A 23,203-nucleotide genomic window follows, 5' to 3' on the forward strand; every position below is an offset into this window, starting at 1 on the left:
GCAAGAGAATGACTGGATATGACATGTGAGGGGAGGAGCTATATAGCAGCTCTGCTTGGGTGATACTCTTGCAACTTCCTGTTGGGGAAGAGATATAATCCCATAAGTAATGGATGACCCGTGGACTGACTACACTTAACAAGAGAAATAGAAGGGCTGGTAAGATTATATAAGAATGCTTAGTTTATATGAAATCTCATGAGTACCTCATGTTATTCATGTTTGCAAAACCAATAAATTAATAGTCAAGGACACTTCAAATATTAAAAAAATAAAGAGCTAATTATTTATTACATATGTAGGAATTTAGAGTTCAAGTTATGAAAATGTCACTTTGCATATATATACATTTGTTAATTATTTTCGGGCTCTTGTATAAGTGTTGGGAGATCTGGGGGAACGCGTAGAAGATCTTCCACTTCCTCTTGGAGAGCCTCTGCTTTTTCACTCAGTAGCATCTGTAAGAAGCAAAAAAAGCAGATTAAAATAAGATAAAAAGTCACTTTATATACAAAGTAAACAGGGGGCGCTATACTACACTCAATACTTTAAATAAAAGCTAAACCCCTGTATCTGATCCAGAAGAGTCAACAGTGCAGCTCCTCTTCTTAAAGGGACATAATACTCATATGCTAAATCACTTGAAACTGATGCAGTATAAATGTAAAAAGCTGACAGGCAAATATCACCTGAACATCTCTATGTAAAAAAGAAAGACATTTTACCTCACAATTTCCTCAGCTCAGCAGAGTGAGTTCTGTGTAAAAAGTTATACTCAGCTGCTGTCCAGCTGCAGGTAAAAAAAAAAAAATGAAGAAATGAACAGCAGCCAATCAGCATCAACAGTGCTGAGGTCATGAACTCTTTTACTGTGATCTCATGAGATTTCACTTAACTCTCATGAGATTTCATAGTAAACTTCCTTAAACTGAATAGGGAAATAACATGAGTGTGTAAAGAGCTCACTCCCTTGCCTGTCCCGGGACAGACATACTGATTTGCTGCTTAAAGTCCTTTGCAATGGGATGTGAATACATCTTGAGGTAAAATTTCTTCTTTTTTTTTTTTACATAGAGATGTTCATGTGATATTTTCTAGTCAGCTTTTTACAGCTATGCTGCATCACTTTCAAGTGTTTCAACATTTGGGTATCATGGCCCTTTAAGGTGCGGGAAAACCAATATGTAACTACAAGGTAAAAACAAAAGGGCGCCTCATGGTGTAGACTATGTGAATTATGAAACAAAAAACAAAACAAAAACCCAAATGGGTCACTCACAAGTGAGATGGCACTAAATATATATAGATGAATAGTGCAAATAGGCAGGCTGGATGTCGCAGCCACCAGCTGGTTGATTCTCCCGGCAACAACCTCCAGAGGAATTCCTCCTTAGACTTGACTGTCTACAATATCTGTCCACAGGCAATCAGGTGAACTCCAGCAGCCACTTTCCACACACAGTACGCTGCAACTTGATAAAAGTACTGAAAACTTTAATACAACTTCAGGGTACAGCTGATCTGCGTAAAAGCATGCAACACATTCCTCAGCTCAAAGACCAGCCGTTTCATCTGGCATACATGTTTTTTAGCAGATAGGCTGTACACTGATGTTTTATTACAATTTTTAGTACTTTTATCAAGTTGCAGAAAGTTGCTACTGGATTTCTCCTGATTGCCTGGGGCCGGACATTGGAGACTCTCGTGTCAAAGTAGGAATTCCCCTGAAAGTTGTTGCCAGGAAAATCAACCAGCTTGTGGCTGCGGCATGCAGCCTGCCTATTTGCACCTTTCATCTATATTGTGCCATCTCACTTGTGAGTGACCCAATTGGGATTTTTCATTTGTTTCATAAATCACATAGTGTACACCATGAGACGCCCTTTTGTTTTTACCTTGTAAAATAAAATAGAAATCTAAACACATGGTTCTAATATTACCAGTAAGCACAGCTTTCATATTATCACTGAAAATGTGTCCGCTACATGTTTTGTACTTAAAGGGACATGAAACTCATATTTTTTCTTTCATGATTTAGATAGAGCATGCAATTTTAAATAACTTTCCAATTCATCTCTATTATCTAAATTGTTTCCTTCTATTTATATCCTTTGTTGAAAAGTATGCCTAGGTAGGCTCAGAAGCTTCTGATTGGTGGTTGCTCATATGCCTATAGTCATTGGTTTTTAGCTAGCTCCCAGTAGTGCATTACTGCTCCTTCAAAAATAATACCAAGAGAATAAAGCAAATTGGATAATATAAGTAAACTAGAAAGTTGTTACAAAATGTATGCTCTATCTATATGATGAAAGAAAATGTTGGGGGTTTTATGTCCCTTTAAGTATATTAAAAGGAACAGTCTACTCCCAATTTTTTTAATGTTTAAAAAGATAGAGAATCACTTTATTATTTTTAGCCAATCATCACTTTATTATTTTTAGCCAATCAATCTTGACTCATAAATAACTCTACGGGAGTGAGCACTATGTTGTCTATATGACACACATGAACTAGCGCTGCCTTGCTGTGAAAAACTGTCAAAATTAGATGAGAGGAGGCCTTCAGGAGTTTAGAAATTAGCATATGAGCCTACCTAGGTTTAGCTTTCAACAAATAATACCAAGAGAACAAAGCTAATTTGACTATAAAAGTAAATTGGAAAGTTGTTAAAAATTGCATGCCCTACACATTTTGGCTTACACCATACTGTTTAATTTTGACTAGACTTTCCCTTTAAACATGTTTTCAAATGAAAAATAACTATATTCATATTTATTACAGGAACAAAAAAAATGACAGTAAAGTCAAATTTAAACTTAAAGGGACATGAAACCCACATTTTTTCTTTCATGATTTAGAAAGAGAATGCATTTTTAAACATCTTTCTAATTTACTTCTATTATCTAATTTGTTTTATTCTCTTGATATTCTTTGCTGAAAAGCATATCTAGATATGCTCAGTAGCTGCTGATTGGTTGCTGCACATATAAGCCTCATGTGATTGGCTCACCCATGTGCATTGCTTTTTCTTCAAATAAGGATATCTAAAAAATGAAGCAAAATAAATAATAGAAGTAAATTGTAATGTTGTTTAAATTTGTATGTTCTATCTGAATCACGAAAGAAAGATTTTGAGTTTAGTGGCCCTTTAAATGGATTGGATGGCACATTATTTTCCCTTATGTCTAATTAATTAAGGATACAGTAAATTCAAATTTAACCATTCATGATTCAGATAGCACATGAAATTTAAAACAACGTTCCAATTTAATTCTATTATTAATTTTCCTTAGTTCTCTTGGCATCCTTTGTCAAAAAGAGTAATCTAGGAGCTCAGGAGCGTGCACGTGCCTTAAGCTATCTGGCAGCAGTGTCTGCAACAATCTTTATGACAAAGAGATAGATAGAATGCTAAAGACATGTGCACAAATAACAAAATTATTTTCCCTCAACATGACAACACAGAGTTTGTTCACTGCAATGCTCCTCTGGTGCTCGACAGGAAAATATGGCCAGTGAATGGTGGATATTCACATATGCTGCCCCTTTTTGGCTTATTGGTTAAACCCTTATTAACCTCTTGAGTGCTAATCACGGCTCAGAGCCGTCATTAACACTCAACTACCTTTTTTGCAATCTGGGGGCCCCCACCCGCTCCTACTCTGGCGATCGGGCCTGAATAGTAACAGCAGGGGCGTGTTAAGGCATAGGCCAACAAGGCCGGTGCCTAGGGCAGCAGATTTTTAAGGGGCAGCAGAAACTTGAGTCCCTAGGGCCACTCTACTGAACTGAGGGCCGGGTGGCTAAATCAACCAGGGCCCAGCTATTGCTATCCTATGGGATTGTATGTGGGTGCGCATGACGTGGTGACAGTGGAAGCGGAGCTCACTTGCGCAGCCTGGCCTGGACTGAGAGGGAATGCGGTATTCTTCCTGGCTCCACCGCGTGATTGAGACTCACACAGACTACACAGTGCAGTGTGCACTACACCGTGACCACTGTGAAACAACATATGCCTTTCTCCCTTCAATACATCTTCATTAGGCATTAAAATACTTAAACGGATTAGTCACTAAATACTTGTACATTTACTGTTTGTCTATCTGTCATACATGCAAAGAATAAGTATTTATTGCTGAATCTATACAACCATGTGTCTTAAAACACAACTAAAAATATGTTGTATGCATTTAATACATTCAGAAACAATACAAGTATATACTTTATTATGATTGTATTATGTGACTGTATCCCCTAGGATACAATTCCTAAACCTATCATAACTACTGTTGTATTTTTTAAGTACTTTTAAAGGCCAGTTTGTATATTCATTACATATTTATCCAAGCAGATATTTTGCTTAAATAACTGTCAATCACCAAAGAAGATGTTTAAGGTTAAACAACTACCTACTGACAAGCTATCAAACAGTGAAGGATATTTTTTTCTGATATAAACACTTTAATCATCTGACTTGCAAAATAATGTCAATATATATATATATGTGTGTGTGACCAGAGTGAATGCAAGCCCTGGCGAACATCTACTTAAAAATACATTTTTAAAAAAAAACATTTTTACACCCTGCCCCAAAAATATTATGTCTAAAAAAAGGCATTAAACCCGGGGTGGGGATGGGGGTGGGGGGGCAGCAGAATTTTGAGTGCCTAGGGCAGCACAAAACCTAAATACGCCCCTGAGTAACAGGCATCGCCGGGGCTTCCCGTTACGTGCGGTGACGTCACGAGCAATGATGTGAAGACGTCACCGCCCAACTTTATTTAAAATTGTCAATACAAAGTATAGGGAAAGGGAGCATGCTGCTTAGAAACCTGTATCTCAGGGATCTAAGCAGCTACAGACCCCCAAGACCAATCGCCTAACCTTTCCAAAGGTATAAGTCTTGGGGATCTTGGGGAAAAATAAAAAAGTCAAAAAATGTTTTTGGAAAATAATAAAAAACAGAAAAATATTAAAATCAGCTTAGCACTCAAAGGGTTAAAAGCAGAAGGGTGTTGTGTGCATAAATTACATTACCCTGTAAGGCACAACTACAATAGCACAGCTGCTTCTCATCATGCTATGGTTTTTCATTGTGTGCCTGTTGCTCTCTTCTACTGTAACCACTTACAATTGCTAGATAGTCAAGCTCTGCATCTTCATACTGGGCACCACCCTCTAGGAGATTGGGTATTCTTGCACCCTGTGACACAAGCAGTATTCCCAGTGACATCTCTTTCTCACAGCTGTATTGTGCACATGATGCAGAGCAGGAGACTTACATTTTTACAGTGGCATCGCTGCTCTATATTATTCATATGGCCTTATTTGTATACGTTATGTAGCTTTTAAACTGCGTATAACAGCTGTAAAAATGTGCCCCCCTCCCCGCTCTGTATTGTGTATGCTAACCTAATGTGCACAACGCAGCTGTGAAAAAGCCAATGTAAATGTTTATCACTTCTGTCACAGGATGCAACAATAAGTAAGCTCCAAGATGGCAGCAGCCAGCTTAACGATGCAGAGCTTCATCAACCAGCCCCTGTAAAGGGTTAAAATAAGAGAACAGATCTAAAGAGAGCTACAGACACAGGAGTAACACAATAACATAGTGAGTATTAACCCTTCCACTGCACTTATACCCAGAAGTTTAAAGGGACATGAATCAAATAGGGAAACACAAATTTCCAATTTTCTTCTAATATAAATTTTGTTACATTCTCTTGGTATCCTTTACTGAAGGAGCAGCAGTGCATTACTGGGAGCTAGCTGAACACATCAGTAAGCCAATAATAAGAGGTATATATGTGCAGCCACCACTCAGCAGCTGGCTCCCTCGCAGTATCTGAGCCTAACTAGGTATGCTTTTTTAACAAACGATACAAACAGAATGAAGCAAATTAGATAATAGAAGTAAATTGGAAAGCTGTTTAAATTGCATGCTCAATCTGAATCATGAAATATTTTTGAGGGGTTTCATGTCCCTTTAAAACCTAGATAAGTGAGAGAAAATAATTTATTAAAAATAAAATGTTCTATGAAATAAAGCAGTGTATTTTCTTTAAACCAGAATGTCGCTTTAAACAGTGCATAATAGAAAGATTGTTCCACATCAGCCACCAAACAACAGGTTCTCACCTTGGCAGAAAAGACAATTTGGTTTGCCTGGCGCTTGGATAAATGGTCAATAGACTTCACCATTATAGTTGGGTCAGCATTTGCCAGATGTACCAAGGTGGTATATCCTGCTTTGTAAAGCTGCTTTGCACGTGCCTATAACAAAAAAATTAACATTGTTTGCTTTATCAAATGAACTGATAGGGAAGCTAAATTAAAATGTCATATTTAAGAACAAACAGGATTTGACCCACTCTGTAATAAAAAGTTTTGTAATATATTATCTTAAAGATATATTTTTTGTTTCATGATTCAGATAGAATAGTGGGGTTAGGGGATTTATGACATTTAAGCCATGTGTAGAATTATACACTGAAATTATCAAAATAGAAAGTGGATTAAAAAATTACACTTTATTAACATATATACAAGAAGACATTAACAACAGAGGATGCTGTGGTAGGTATGAAGAGATGGGCATTGATACTTCCATACTCCTTTGCCAACAACCATACCATCCAGCATCTAACTGCTGTTAACTATCAGCTGAGACCATGCCCACCGACGCGTTTCCGTCACTCAGACGAGACTTCAATAACCCTGACGAAGTCACGTCTGAGTTACGGAAACACGTCAGTGGGCGTGGCCTCAGTTGATAGCGTGTTTCAAACAAAACTCACAGCATTCACAGCAGCGGGGGTTCTTTCCCTTTAGACACCGCTGGAGATATTCTTTAGTGTCAATACCTTAGCGATACATTGTTGGGCTAATGCAGGGGGTTGTAACTTAATGTCTACTTATGGTTATACCTCGGCTCAACACAAGATTATGTTGTTCTGGTAGCTCATAATTTTGTGCATAGTATTACACTCAGACAGTTATTATGCTCTGACTCATGCACAGAATAAATATGAGTTACTATCTAATTGTCTAATCTTGATAACTATGAATGCGTTTGATATGTGCGTTTTGTATGTATGCAGTTATTAATATAGGGATTTAGCTAGCAATCGGCTGACTTTGTTAAATCAAAGCAATACGCAGGCAGGGGGACGCCCTCGAGCGCATAGCTTGTTTGCATTTGGTGTGAATACATCTGTGAAGTGTGGGCTTTAATCCTAAAGATATCCTGCATCAAGCTTTATCCCTAAAGAAATATACACGCTAGCTGGGTCCATTGGCCCTTTTATTCATTTTTAATGTTAGTAATAGTGAGATGTTGGAGAGTATGGCTGTTGAATAAAGGCTTTGGAAGTGCATATCCCCATCTCCTAATACCTACTAAAACATCTCTTATTGCTGTGTCTATTAACAGCAGTTAGATGCTGGATGGTATGGTTGTTGGCAAAGGAGTTTGGAAGTATCAATTCCCATCTCTTCATACCTACCACAGCATCCTCTGTTGGTAATGTCTTCTTGTATATATGTTAATAAAGTGTAATTTTTTAATCCACTTTCTATTTTGATGATTCAGATAGAGCAGGCAAATTTAAGCAACTTTCTAATTTACTCCAATTGTCAATTTTTCTTCATTCTCTTGGTATCTTTAGTTGAAAACGCAGGAATGTAAGTTTAGGAGCCAGCCCATTTTTAAATCAGCTTAGCCACCAATCAGCAAGCGCTACCCAGGTGCTGAACCAAAATCTGACTGACTCCTAAGCTTACATTTCTGCTTTTTCAAATAAAGATACCAAGAGAACAAAGAAAAATTGATAATAGGAGTAAAATAAGGAAGTTTCTTAAAATTGTATGTTCTAGAGTCTATCAGAATCATAAAAGAAACAATATGGGTTTCATATTCCTTTAAGCACATTGGCTTAAAGAGACATGAAACCCCAATGATTTTCTTTTATAATTCAGATAGGGCATGTGATTATAAAAACAAACTTTCGAATTTAATTCTATTATCAAATTTGCTTCATTATCTTTCTATCTTTTGTTGAAGGAGCAGCTATGCACTGCTGGTAGCCGAGCATATCTTGTGAGCCAATGACAAGACATATATATGTTGTCACCAATCAACAGCTAGCTCCCGGTAGTGCATTGCTGCTTCTGAGCCCACCTAAGTATTATTATTGTCCGTTATTTGTAGAGCACCAACAGTATGCTTTTCAACAAAGAATACCAAGAAAATTAAACAAATTAGATAATAGAAAAATTGGAAACTAGAGGGAATTCTATATGTACGTCTGTCTATATCTTTAAAATTATATTGCTAAATCACTGCATAAAGGCATGAGTTGATATTTTTCTTTGCAAAAGCAAAATAAAAATGCAGCACATCAATTGTTTATTCTGAGACCAATGTCCAGGTTATGGGAGATGCGCACAGTTTATTCAGAGTGTGTGTGCATACTGTGTGTGTAGTGTGTGTGTGTGTGTGTGTGTATATAGTGTGTATGTGAGCGTAGTGTGTGTGTGTGTGTGTGTATATATAGTCCATATGTGAGCATAGTGTGTGTGTGTATATAGTGCGTATGTGAGCTTAGTGTGTCTGCGGTGAGTATAGTGCGTGTGTGTGTATTGTGCATATGGGAGCGTAGTGTGTATAGTGCGTATGTGAGCATAGTTTATGTGTGTAGTATGTATAGTGCATATGTGAGTGTAGTGTGTGTGTGTGTATAGTGCGTATGTGAGCGTAGTGTGTGTATAGTGCGTATGTGAGCATAGTGTGTGTAGTGAGTATGTGAGCGTAGTGTGTGTGTATAGTACGTATGTGAGCGTAGTGTGTGTGTGTGTGTGTATAGTGCGTATGTGAGCGTAGTGTGTGTGTGTATAGTGCTTATGTGAGTGTAATTTGTCTGTAGTGTGTATAGTGCGTATGTAAGCATTGTGTGTGTGTATAGTGCGTATGTGAGCGTCCATTTGTGTATAGTGTGTATGTGAGCGTAGTGTGTCTGTGTGTGTAGTGCGTATGTGAACATTGTGTGTGTGTATAAAGTGCGTATGTGAGCGTAGTGTGTGTGTATAGTGCGTATGTGAGCGTAGTGTGTGTGTGTATATTGTGTGTGTGTATAGTGCGTATGTGAGTATAGTGTGTATGTGAGCGTAGTGTGTGTGTGTATATTGTGTGTGTGTATAGTGCGTATGTGATCATTGTGTGTGTGTATAAAGTGCGTATGTGAGCGTAGTGTGTGTGTATAGTGCGTATGTGAGCGTAGTGTGTGTGTGTATATTGTGTGTGTGTATAGTGCGTATGTGAGTATAGTGCGTATGTGAGCGTAGTGTGTGTGTGAATATTGTGTGTGTGTATAGTGCGTATGTGAGCATAGTGTGTGTGTATAGTGCGTATGTGAGCGTAATGTGTGTGTGTATAGTGCGTATGTAAGCGTAGTGTGTCTGTAGTGTGTATAGTGCGTATGTGAACGCAGTGTGTGTGTGTATAGTGCATCTGTAGTGTGTATAGTGCGTATGTGAGCATAGTGTGTGTGTATAGTGTATCTGTAGTGTGTATAGTGCGTAGTGTGTATGTATTTTTGCTTTGGTTAGTTGTAGTTTGAATACTTACATATGATCATCCATGAGAAAAGATGCACATGTTATGAGATTTTGATAGAGCTATCTAGCAGCTAAAACAGAGTTAACAGTTTCACATGTTATTGTTACACTAACCTCCAAAACACCAGCTACTTCCATCAGTGGAATGAGCTCAGACTTCACACAGTAGCTTAGTTTTTTGGTAACTTCCTGAAGAAGGGTTTTATATGCCCAGAATTCATCTAATTCCTTAATCAAAAATAAGAATCTTATTTCCATTAGTTGAACAAAAAGAAACAAGGTTTCATTTTAATATATGTATTAAATTAATTAATAAAAAAACTTCATAAGCAAATTAAAAAGAGAAACAAAATTTTTTTCATGCAATTTTTATTATTTATTCTGCCCTCTGAAAATTGTTTTTTTTTTACTGCCCCAGAGATGCCGGAATGTATCCCACAAAATCTAGAAACTCAACTCTACAACATCCTACACAGTGATTGTTCATCTATATCAGTCCCTAATTAGCCAAATTAAAAAAGACATTATACACTCGTTTTTTTCTTTGCATACATATTTTGTAGATGATCCATTTATATAGCCCATAAAGTTTTTTTCTTTCATGTAATTGACAAGAGTCTATGAGCTAGTGACGTATGGGATATAAAATCCTACTAGGAGGGGCAAAGTTTCCCAAACCTCAAAATGCCTATAAATACACCCATCACCACACCCACAATTCAGTTTTACAAACTTTGCCTCCTATGGAGGTTGCAAGGGTATCAAATAGGATTCAGAGTAAGGCCTCCTGTGAGATTTTTTCTCTCTCACGTTCCAGCAAATCCGGTGAAGGCTCAGGCTTTTCTGAAGTGTGTTTCAGATCTAGAGCTTTCAGGGGTAATCATACCAGTTCTGTTTCAGGAACAGGGTCTGGGGTTTTATTCAAATCTATTCATTGTCCCAAAGAAAGAAAATTTATTCAGACCAGTTCTGGATCTGAAATTTTCAAGATGGTGACTATAAGGACTATTCTGCCTTTTGTTCAGCAAGGTCATTATATGTCCACGATAGACTTACAGGATACATATCTTCACATTCTGATTCATCCAGATCACTATCGGTTTCTGAGATTCTCTTTTCTAGACAAGCATTACCAATTTGTTGCTCTTCTATTTGGCCTAGCAACAGCTCCAAGGATCTTTTCGAAAGTTCTTATTGCCCTTTTATCTGTTATCAGAGAACAGGGCATTGCGGTGTTTCCTTATTTGGACGATATCTTGGTACTAGCTCAGTCTTTACATTTAGCCGAATCTCACACAAATCAACTAGTGTTGTTTCTTCAAAGACATGGTTGAAGGATCAATTTACCAAAGAGTTTCTTGATTCCTCAGACAAGGGTCACCTTTTAGGTTTCCAGATAGATTCAGTGTCCATGACTCTGTCCTTAACAGACAAGAGACAAATTAAATTGGTTTCAGCTTGTCGAAACCTTCAGTCTCAATCATTCCCTTCAGTGGCTATGTGCATGGAAGTTTTAGGTCTCATGACTGCAGCATCGGACGCGATCCCCTTTGCTCGTTTTCATATGAGACCTCTGCAGCTTTGTATGCTGAATCAATGGTGCAGGGATTATACTCAGATATCACAATTGATATACTTAAATCCCAACATTCAACTCTCTCTGACTTGGTGGTTAGACCATTATCGTTTAATTTAGGGGGCCTCTTTTGTTCGTCCTACCTGGACTGTGATCACAACAGATGCAAGTCTTTCAGGTTGGGGAGCTGTCTGGGGATCTCTGACAGCGCAGGGGGTTTGGAAATCTCAAGAGGCGAGGTTAACAATCAATATTTTAGAACTCCGTGCTATTTTCAGGGCTCTTCAGCTTTGGCCTCTGTTAAAGAGAGAACCATTCATTTGTTTTCAGACGGACAATATAACAACTGTGGCATATGTCAATCATCAGGGTGGGACTCGCAGTCCCCTAGCTATGAAAGAAGTATCTCGGATACTTTCTTGGGCGCAATCCAGCTCTTATCTAATTTCTGCGGTGCATATCCCAGGTGTAGACAATTGGGAAGCGGATTATCTCAGCCGTCAGACTTTACATCCGGGGGAGTGGTCTCTCCATCCAGATGTATTTTGTCAGATTGTACAGATGTGGGGTCTTCGAGAAATAGATCTGATGGCTTCTCATATAAACAAGAAACTTCCCAGGTACCTATCCAGGTTCAGGGATCCTCAGGCGGAGTCGTTGGATGCTTTAGCAGTTGCTTGGTTTTACCAACCCTGCTTATATCTTTCCACCTCTAGTTCTTCTTCCAAGAGTGATTTCTAAGATCATTATGGAACAATCATATATGTTTCTGATAGCACCAGCGTGGCCTCACAGGTTTTGTTATGCAGATCTTGTCCAGTTGCCAACCTTGGCCACTTCCTCTAAGACCAGATCTTCTGTCTCAAGGTCCGTTTTTCCATCAGGATCTCAGATTGTTTAATTTGAAGGTATGGAAATTGAACGCTTAGTGCTTAGTCATAGAGGTTTCTCTGACTCAGTGATTAATACTATGCTACAGGCTTGTAAGTCTGTTTCAAGGAAGAGTTATTATCGAGTTTGGAAGACCTATATTTCATGGTGTTCTCATAAATTCTCCTGGCATTCTTTTAGAATTCCTAGAATTTTACAGTTTCTTCAGGATGGTTTGGATAAGGGTTTGTCTGCAAGTACTTTGAAGGGACAAATCTCTGCTCTTTCTGTTTTATTTCATAGAAAGATTGCTAAGCTTCCTGATATTCACTGTTTTGTTCATGCTTTGGTTTGTATCAAGCCTGTTATTATATCAATCTCTCCTCCTTGGAGTCTTAATTTGGTTTTGAAGTCTTTGCAGGCTCCTCCTTTTGAGCCTATGCATTCTTTGGAAATTAAACTAATTTCTTGGAAAGTATTGTTTCTTTTGGCTATCTCTTCAGCTAGAATAGTTTCAAATTGTCTGCTCTCTCTTGCGAGTCTCCTTTTCTGATTTTTCATCAGGATAAGGCTGTTTTGCGGACTTTGTTTAAATTTCTTCCTAATGTCATGAATTCTAACAACATTAGTAGGGAAATTGTTGTTCCTTCCTTGAGTCCTAATCCCAAGAATACTCTTGAAAGATCTTTGCATTCTTTGGATGTTGTAAGAGCTTTGAAATATTATGTTGAAGCTACTAAAGATTTCAGGAAGACTTCTAGTCTATTTGTTGTCTTCTCTGATTCTAGGAAAGGTCAGAAAGCTTCTGCCATTTCTGTGGCATCTTGGTTAAAGCTTTTGATTCATAAGGCTTATTTGGAGGCGGGACAGTCCCCGCCTCAGAGAATCACAGCTCATTCTACTAGATCAGTCTCCACTTCTTGGGCTTTTAAGACTGAAGCTTCAGTTGATCAGATTTGCAAAGCAGCAACTTGGTCTTTTTTGCATACATTTACTAAATTTTACTATTTTGATGTATTTGCTTCTTCTGAAGCAGTCTTTGGTAGAGAAGTTCTTCAGACAGCTGTTTCAGTTTGATTCTTCTGCTAATGTTTTAAGTTTTTTTCTTTCAATTTATGAGAAAAACTTTTTTTTTTGTGGATTTCATTTTTTCAACGGAAAATTGCTGTTTTTATTTTATCCCTCCCTTTCTAGTGACTCATCTGTGAACTTTCACATCTTGGGTATTTCTATCCCATACGTCACTAGCTCATGGACTCTTGCCAATTAGATGAAAGAAAACATAATTTATGTAAGAACTTACCTGATAAATTAATTTCTTTCATATTGGCAAGAGTCCATGAGGCCCACCCTTTTTCTGGTGGTTATGATTTTTTGTATAAAAGCCACAATTATATTTCCAGTTCCTCTTTTTGTATGCTTTTTTACTCCTTTTTCTATCACCCCACTACTTGGCTATTCATTAAACTGTGGGTGTGGTGAGGGGTGTATTTATAGGCATTTTGAGGTTTGGGAAACTTTGCCCATCCTGGTAGGATTGTATATCCCATACGTTACTAGCTCATGGACTTTTGCCAATATAAAATACATTTTATCAGGTAAGTTTTTTTGTTTTTTTTTAAATGGATAGTTTTGCTTATTTTTAAATACCATTGCTCTGATTTTTAGACTCCTAACCAAGCCCCAAAGTTTTAGGAGAATACCGACGTATACCTACTCCAGCTTGCTCCTGTTTGTGTAAAGGGTCTTTTCATATGCAGAGGGGGGGGGGGGGGGGGGGAGTGTCTGATATTTCCCACTTGCAGTGGGTATTCCAGTAACCTTTTAAACAGAGCTAAACTGGAAGCTTCTAAGTAAGTTTTTAAACAGTTTTATACTGGATTTTTATATCAGTATCTGTACATATTATTCTTTATAGTAGTGTATTACATGCAGTTATATGAAAATTGGTGTATACTGTCCCTTTAATAAGATTTAAGAAAGAAACAGTAAAGTTAAAATTCAATTCAAATGGAATGAATAGAGCACAACATTTTAAACAACTTTCCAACTTATTTATATGATCAATTTTGCTTAGTTCTCTTGGTATCCTTTGTTAAAGAGTAATCCTAGGTGAGCTCAGGAGCGTGCACGTGTCTTTAGCCATCTGGCAGCAGTGTTTGCAACAATGTTTTTAACAACATTATAGAATGCTGCAAACACTGCTGCCATAGACTGCTATAGACACGTGCACACTCCTAAGCCCCTATCAGCCTACCTATCATTACTCTTCAACGAAAGATACCAAGAGAACAAAACAAATTTGATAATAGATGTAAATGTGACAGTTGTTTAAATTTGCATGACATATCTAAATCATTCAAATTAAATTTTGACTTTACTGTCCCTTTAATACACATACTCAAGTAACTTTTCAAGTGATACATTATGTCCCTGGATTTCAAAAACACTGAAAATGTTGCTAACATATATTTTTCCCAGCTTCAGTTCACTCAGTTGTTCCATGACCGAATAATTCCATTATTGGTCATCAAGGGGTTAAATGTATGCAAAATGTTTGTAATACAATGATTATTTATAGATACATATTAAGAAAGTATAAAAAAATACTAGAATGTATCATTAAAGGGATACTTTATCCTTTAGGAGCCGGCGCCTGGGTAGTTCAGCACCCTGGATAGTGCTTACTGAGTGGTGGCTACATTTAGCCACCAATCAGTAAGCACTATCCAGGGTGCTGAACTAAAAATGGGCCGGCTCCTAAACTTTCATTCCTCCTTTTCAAATAAAGATACCAAGAGAACGAAGACAAACTGATAGTAGGAGTAAATTAGAAAGTTGCTAAAAATTGTATGCGCTATCTGAATCATAAAAGAAAATAATTGGGTTTAGTATCCCTTTAAGTAACAAATAATAATTAAAAGATGCTTTAGAATATGTGATTGTAACTCTTCAAGAAAAAACTGAAATTAATATAAATTATATCAAAACAGCACCAAAAAAAAGAATTTCCGTGAGCAGAGCAAAATAGGACTACTCTTTAGGTCATTGAATAATATAAGGTTATCTTAAAGGGACACTGTAGTGAAAAAATGCTATGCTGTAATTCATTCATATGTCATTTGTCATTACTCGCTGATGAACTCTGTGTGTTAAAATCCTTGCAAAACATTGAGTTGAGGTTGTGTGAAATCTGCTGTTGATTGGCTCACTTGCAGTTTCTTGCTTAGGACTAGCAGTGCTAAAGAATATTAAAGGGACATGAATCCCAATGTTTTTTTTCATGATTCAGATAGAGCATGCAATGTCAAACTACTTTCTAATAACTTCTGTTATCAAATTTTCTTTGTTGTCTTGGTATCTTTTGTTAAAAAGCAGGGACACAAGCTCAGCAGTGTGCACGTGTCTGAAACACTATATGGCAGCAATTTTGCAAGAAAGTTATCCATTTGCAAGAGCACTCGATAGCAGCACTACTTCCTGCCATATAGTGCTCTAGACACCTACCTAGGTAACTTTTAGACGCCTACCTGGTCAACTTTTGTTTCAAATTGTATGTTCTGTTTAAATCACAAAAGAACATGTTCGGGTTAAATATCCCTTTAAAACCATAAAAGCAATTCTATGTTAGAAAAACTTGTACCTCACAGAAGTGGAGCACGCAGGAGGAGAAGGAGGCAGATGAGTTCAGCAAGTTTTGAATAGATCCTCGGGGCATATTGAATTTTTCAGACACGAACCATATATCAGTCTCTTTCAGCAAGGTGTAAAGTATAAAGGAGAGATAAAGCCGGTTGATCACTCTGTCATCTGCACTCTAAAAATAGACAGTAAATAAATGATTAGCTATTTAGTTTCAAGTAAAATAACCACAAACACAAATCTAATGAGACATTTGGAGTCAAAGATCTACCAATCTACATACAATGCAAGAATAGCTATACAAATAAATGTAATGTTATACCAGAACTCCCTCAGATTGCTTTTTGCTTTTATAAAACACACTAACAGCAACATTTAACCATTATAAAAAGGTAAGAAAATGAAAGCATCTACTTTCATGAAAAACCTGCATCCTTGTTAACTCACATGGTGTGACACACACAGCTGGGCTCTGTACTTACCATTATATAAATGTCTGCTATTTTCACATAATGTGGCAAGACAGAAATCAAACCATTCTGGTCTTGAGTAATTTCCCTCTACTGCATGTTATACTCACTGTAATTGGCTAAGGGGGCTAAACCACAGCACATGATTATGGTTAGCCAAGATTTGGAAATGGATATTTTGCTTTAAAATTCTTTCTTTAAAAACATAGCAACGATATAACATAGAAAAGACTATTTTAAAATAACAAATATAATGTAAATCATGTAGCCAGAGAGATTATTTTGGGCCAGATTATAAGTGGAGCGCAATAACATAATTTATGTAAGAACTTACCTGATAAATTCATTTCTTTCATATTAGCAAGAGTCCATGAGCTAGTGACGTATGGGATATACATTCCTACCAGGAGGGGCAAAGTTTCCCAAACCTCAAAATGCCTATAAATACACCCCTCACCACACCCACAATTCAGTTTAACGAATAGCCAAGAAGTGGGGTGATAAAAAAGTGCGAAAGCATATAAAATAAGGAATTGGAATAATTGTGCTTTATACAAAAATCATAACCACCACAAAAAAAGGGCGGGCCTCATGGACTCTTGCTAATATGAAAGAAATGAATTTATCAGGTAAGTTCTTACATAAATTATGTTTTCTTTCATGTAATTAGCAAGAGTCCATGAGCTAGTGACGTATGGGATAATGACTACCCAAGATGTGGATCTTTCCACACAAGAGTCACTAGAGAGGGAGGGATAAAATAAAGACAGCCAATTCCTGCTGAAAATAATCCACACCCAAAAATAAAGTTTAACGAAAAACATAAGCAGAAGATTCAAACTGAAACCGCTGCCTGAAGTACTTTTCTACCAAAAACTGCTTCAGAAGAAGAAAATACATCAAAATGGTAGAATTTAGTAAAAGTATGCAAAGAGGACCAAGTTGCTGCTTTGCAAATCTGGTCAACCGAAGCTTCATTCCTAAACGCCCAGGAAGTAGAAACTGACCTAGTAGAATGAGCTGTAATTCTTTGAGGCGGAGTTTTACCCGACTCAACATAGGCAAGATGAATTAAAGATTTCAACCAAGATGCCAAAGAAATGGCAGAAGCTTTCTGGCCTTTTCTAGAACCGGAAAAGATAACAAATAAACTAGAAGTCTTACGGAAAGATTTCGTAGCTTCAACATAATATTTCAAAGCTCTAACAACATCCAAAGAATGCAACGATTTCTCCTTAGAATTCTTAGGATTAGGACATAATGAAGGAACCACAATTTCTCTACTAATGTTGTTGGAATTCACAACTTTAGGTAAAAATTCAAAAGAAGTTCGCAACACCGCCTTATCCTGATGAAAAATCAGAAAAGGAGACTCACAAGAAAGAGCAGATAATTCAGAAACTCTTCTGGCAGAAGAGATGGCCAAAAGGAACAAAACTTTCCAAGAAAGTAATTTAATGTCCAATGAATGCATAGGTTCAAACGGAGGAGCTTGAAGAGCTCCCAAAACCAAATTCAAACTCCAAGGAGGAGAAATTGACTTAATAACAGGTTTTATACGAACCAAAGCTTGTACAAAACAATGAATATCAGGAAGAATAGCAATCTTTCTGTGAAAAAGAACAGAAAGAGCAGAGATTTGTCCTTTCAAAGAACTTGCGGACAAACCCTTATCTAAACCATCCTGAAGAAACTGTAAAATTCTCGGTATTCTAAAAGAATGCCAAGAAAAATGATGAGAAAGACACCAAGAAATATAAGTCTTCCAGACTCTATAATATATCTCTCGAGATACAGATTTACGAGCCTGTAACATAGTATTAATCACAGAGTCAGAGAAACCTCTTTGACCAAGAATCAAGCGTTCAATCTCCATACCTTTAAATTTAAGGATTTCAGATCCTGATGGAAAAAAGGACCTTGTGACAGAAGGTCTGGTCTTAACGGAAGAGTCCACGGTTGGCAAGAGGCCATCCGGACAAGATCCGCATACCAAAACCTGTGAGGCCATGCCGGAGCTACCAGCAGAACAAACGAGCATTCCTTCAGAATCTTGGAGATTACTCTTGGAAGAAGAACTAGAGGCGGAAAGATATAGGCAGGATGATACTTCCAAGGAAGTGATAATGCATCCACTGCCTCCGCCTGAGGATCCCGGGATCTGGACAGATACCTGGGAAGTTTCTTGTTTAGATGGGACGCCATCAGATCTATTTCTGGAAGTTCCCACATTTGAACAATCTGAAGAAATACCTCTGGGTGAAGAGACCATTCGCCCGGATGCAACGTTTGGCGACTGAGATAATCCGCTTCCCAATTGTCTATACCTGGGATATGAACCGCAGAGATTAGACAGGAGCTGGATTCCGCCCAAACCAAAATTCGAGATACTTCTTTCATAGCCAGAGGACTGTGAGTCCCTCCTTGATGATTGATGTATGCCACAGTTGTGACATTGTCTGTTTGAAAACAAATGAACGATTCTCTCTTCAGAAGAGGCCAAAACTGAAGAGCTCTGAAAATTGCACGGAGTTCCAAAATATTGATCGGTAATCTCACCTCCTGAGATTCCCAAACTCCTTGTGCCGTCAGAGATCCCCACACAGCTCCCCAACCTGTGAGACTTGCATCTGTTGAAATTACAGTCCAGGTCGGAAGCACAAAAGAAGCCCCCTGAATTAAACGATGGTGATCTGTCCACCATGTTAGAGAGTGTCGAACAATCGGTTTTAAAGATATTAATTGAGATATCTTCGTGTAATCCTTGCACCATTGCTTCAGCATACAGAGCTGAAGAGGTCGCATGTGAAAACGAGCAAAGGGGATCGCGTCCGATGCAGCAGTCATAAGACCTAGAATTTCCATGCATAAGGCTACCGAAGGGAATGATTGTGACTGAAGGTTTCGACAAGCTGCAATCAATTTTAGACGTCTCTTGTCTGTTAAAGACAGAGTCATGGACACTGAATCCATCTGGAAACCCAGAAAGGTTACCCTTGTCTGAGGAATCAAAGAACTTTTTGGTAAATTGATCCTCCAACCATGATCTTGAAGAAACAACACAAGTCGATTCGTATGAGATTCTGCTAAATGTAAAGACTGAGCAAGTACCAAGATATCGTCCAAATAAGGAAATACCACAATACCCTGTTCTCTGATTACAGACAGAAGGGCACCGAGAACCTTTGTAAAAATTCTTGGAGCTGTAGCTAGGCCAAACGGCAGAGCCACAAACTGGTAATGCTTGTCCAGAAAAGAGAATCTCAGGAACTGATAATGATCTGGATGAATCGGAATATGCAGATATGCATCCTGTAAATCTATTGTGGACATATAATTCCCTTGCTGAACAAAAGGCAAGATAGTCCTTACAGTTACCATCTTGAACGTTGGTATTCTTACATAACGATTCAATATTTTTAGATCCAGAACTGGTCTGAAGGAATTCTCCTTCTTTGGTACAATGAAGAGATTTGAATAAAACCCCATCCCCTGTTCCGGAACTGGAACCGGCATAATTACTCCAGTCAACTCTAGATCTGAAACACATTTCAGAAATGCTTGAGCTTTTACTGGATTTACTGGGACACGGGAAAGAAAAAATCTCTTTGCAGGAGGTCTTATCTTGAAACCAATTCTGTACCCTTCTGAAACAATGCTCTGAATCCAAAGATTGTGAACAGAATTGATCCAAATTTCCTTGAAAAAACGTAACCTGCCCCCTACCAGCTGAGCTGGAATGAGGGCCACACCTTCATGTGGACTTAGAAGCAGGCTTTGCCTTTCTAGCTGGCTTGGATTTATTCCAGACTGGAGATGGTTTCCAAACTGAAACTGCTCCTGAGGATGAAGGATCAGGCTTTTGTTCTTTGTTGAAACGAAAGGAACGAAAACGATTATTAGCCCTGCTTTTACCTTTAGATTTTTTATCCTGTGGTAAAAAAGTTCCTTTCCCACCAGTAACAGTTGAAATAATGGAATCCAACTGAGAACCAAATAATTTGTTACCCTGGAAAGAAATGGAAAGTAAAGTAGATTTAGAAGCCATATCAGCATTCCAAGTTTTAAGCCATAAAGCTCTTCTAGCTAAAATAGCTAGAGACATAAACCTGACATCAACTCTGATAATATCAAAAATGGCATCACAGATAAAATTATTAGCATGCTGTAGAAGAATAATAATATCATGAGAATCATGATGTGTTACTTGTTGCGCTAAAGTTTCCAACCAGAAAGTTGAAGCTGCAGCAACATCAGCCAAAGATATAGCAGGTCTAAGAAGATTACCTGAACACAGATAAGCTTTTCTTAGAAAGGATTCAATTTTCCTATCTAAAGGATCCTTAAACGAAGTACCATCTGACGTAGGAATAGTAGTACGTTTAGCAAGGGTAGAAATAGCCCCATCAACTTTAGGGATTTTGTCCCAAAATTCTAATCTGTCAGACGGCACAGGATATAATCGCTTAAAACGTTTAGAAGGAGTAAATGAATTACCCAATTTATCCCATTCTTTGGAAATTACTGCAGAAATAGCATTAGGAACAGGAAAAACTTCTGGAATAACCACAGGAGCTTTAAATACCTTATCCAAACGTTTAGAATTAGTATCAAGAGGACCAGAATCCTCTATTTCTAAAGCAATTAGTACTTCTTTAAGTAAAGAACGAATAAATTCCATTTTAAATAAATATGAAGATTTATCAGCATCAACCTCTGAGACAGAATCCTCTGAACCAGAAGAGTCATCAGAATCAGAATGATGATGTTCATTTAAAAATTCATCTGTAGGGAGAGAAGTTTTAAAAGATTTTTTACGTTTACTAGAAGGAGAAATAACAGACATAGCCTTCTTTATGGATTCTGAAACAAAATCTCTTATATTATCAGGAACATTCTGCACCTTAGATGTTGAAGGAACTGCAACAGGCAATGGTACTTTACTAAAGGAAATATTATCTGCTTTAACAAGTTTGTCATGACAATCAATACAAACAACAGCTGGAGGAATAGCTACCAAAAGTTTACAGCAGATACACTTAGCTTTGGTAGATCCAGCACTAGACAGCGATTTTCCTGTAGTATCTTCTGGCTCAGATGCAACGTGAGACATCTTGCAATATGTAAGAGAAAAAACAACATATATATAAAGCAAAATTGATCAAATTCCTTAAATGACAGTTTCAGGAATGGGAAAAAATGCCAAAGAACAAGCTTCTAGCAACCAGAAGCAATGAAAAATGAGACTTAAATAATGTGGAGACAAAAGCGACGCCCATATTTTTCGCGCCAATAAGACGCCCACATTATTTGGCGCCTAAATGCTTTTTGGCGCCAAAATGACGCCACATCCGGAACGCCGACATTTTTGGCGCAAAATAACGTCAAAAAATGACGCAACTTCCGGCGACACGTATGACGCCGGAAACGGAAACAAATTTTTTGCGCCAAAAAAGTCCGCGCCAAGAATGACGCAATAAAATGAAGCATTTTCAGCCCCCGCGAGCCTAACAGCCCACAGGGAAGAGTCAAATTTTTGAAGGTAAGAAAAAATGATTAAATCAAATGCATTATCCCAAATATGAAACTGACTGTCTGAAAATAAGGAAAGTTGAACATTCTGAGTCAAGGCAAATAAATGTTTGAATACATATATTTAGAACTTTATAAATAAAGTGCCCAACCATAGCTTGGAGTGTCACAGAAAATAAGATTTACTTACCCCAGGACACTCATCTACATGTTTGTAGAAAGCCAAACCAGTACTGAAACGAGAATCAGCAGAGGTAATGGTATATATAAGAGTATATCGTCGATCTGAAAAGGGAGGTAAGAGATGAATCTCTACGACCGATAACAGAGAACCTATGAAATAGACCCCGTAGAAGGAGATCACTGCATTCAAATAGGCAATACTCTCCTCACATCCCTCTGACATTCACTGCACGCTGAGAGGAAAACCGGGCTCCAACTTGCTGCGGAGCGCATATCAACGTAGAATCTAGCACAAACTTACTTCACCACCTCCATCGGAGGCAAAGTTTGTAAAACTGAATTGTGGGTGTGGTGAGGGGTGTATTTATAGGCATTTTGAGGTTTGGGAAACTTTGCCCCTCCTGGTAGGAATGTATATCCCATACGTCACTAGCTCATGGCTTCTTGCTAATTACATGAAAGAAATATAGTTTTCACTGAAGCGATATTTGCGCTCCGCTTTGTAATACCAGCACACGAGATCGCTCTTCCATAGGCTCCAATGGGAGCCTCATTCTGATGCCGTCAGAGACGACATTAGAGCCTCGTGCAGCGAAGGGGTAAGTAGCGCAGTGATGGCAACAATTTTTAAATATATATGTATATGACTATACACATATATATTTATGTGTATACACACATATTAACACACATATATATGCATATATTCATAAACATATATATTTACTAGGAACACACAGTTCCCATAGACTGCAATGCAAAGGCACTTTTCAGTGCCGTTTTTTTCTTACATTGCACTCCCCAAGAACTGCCTAGTGCAGTTGTTTTTTATTTAAAAAAAATTACATTTTTAATCACTGAGTCAGAGAAACCTCTATGACTAAGAATCAAGCGTTCAATCTCCATACCTTCAAATTTAATGATTTGAGATCCTGATGGAAAAATGGACCTTGAGATAGAAGGTCTGGCCTTAACGGAAGTGTCCAAGGTTGGCAACTTGCCATCCGAACGAGATCCGCATACCAAAACCTGTGAGGCCATGCTGGAGCCACCAGCAATACAAATGAAACTTCCATTAGAATTTTGGAAATCACTTTTGGAAGAAGAACTAGAGGCGGAAAGATATAAGCAGGTTGATAATTCCAAGGAAGCGACAACGCGTCCACTGCTTCCGCCTGAGGATCCCTGGATCTGGACAGATACCTGTGGAGTTTCTTGTTTAGATGAGAGGCCATCAGATCTATTTCTGGAAGTCCCCAGATTTGAACAATCTGAAGAAATACCTCTGGGTGAAGGGACCATTCGCCCGGATGTA

The 23,203-nt window shown here is 38.0% G+C and overlaps 1 protein-coding gene across 3 annotated transcripts in view; it reads right to left on the bottom strand.

Moving 5' to 3' along the window:
- Positions 1-261: 261 nt before the first annotated feature.
- Positions 262-23,203, bottom strand: part of HELQ (helicase, POLQ like) — a 151,836-nt gene continuing 128,894 nt past the window's right edge. For all 3 annotated transcript variants that reach the window (XM_053703245.1, XM_053703244.1, XM_053703247.1), the window contains exons 16-19: positions 15,705-15,878; positions 9,730-9,843; positions 6,139-6,273; positions 262-458 (exon numbers count right to left, since the gene is read on the bottom strand). In XM_053703245.1, coding sequence (XP_053559220.1) covers positions 354-458; positions 6,139-6,273; positions 9,730-9,843; positions 15,705-15,878 — 528 coding nt within the window. In that variant the 3' untranslated portion in view covers positions 262-353. The remainder of the gene's footprint in view (positions 459-6,138; positions 6,274-9,729; positions 9,844-15,704; positions 15,879-23,203) is intronic.

This window comes from Bombina bombina, chromosome 2, assembly GCF_027579735.1.
Source record: "Bombina bombina isolate aBomBom1 chromosome 2, aBomBom1.pri, whole genome shotgun sequence".
NCBI lineage: Eukaryota > Metazoa > Chordata > Amphibia > Anura > Bombinatoridae > Bombina > Bombina bombina.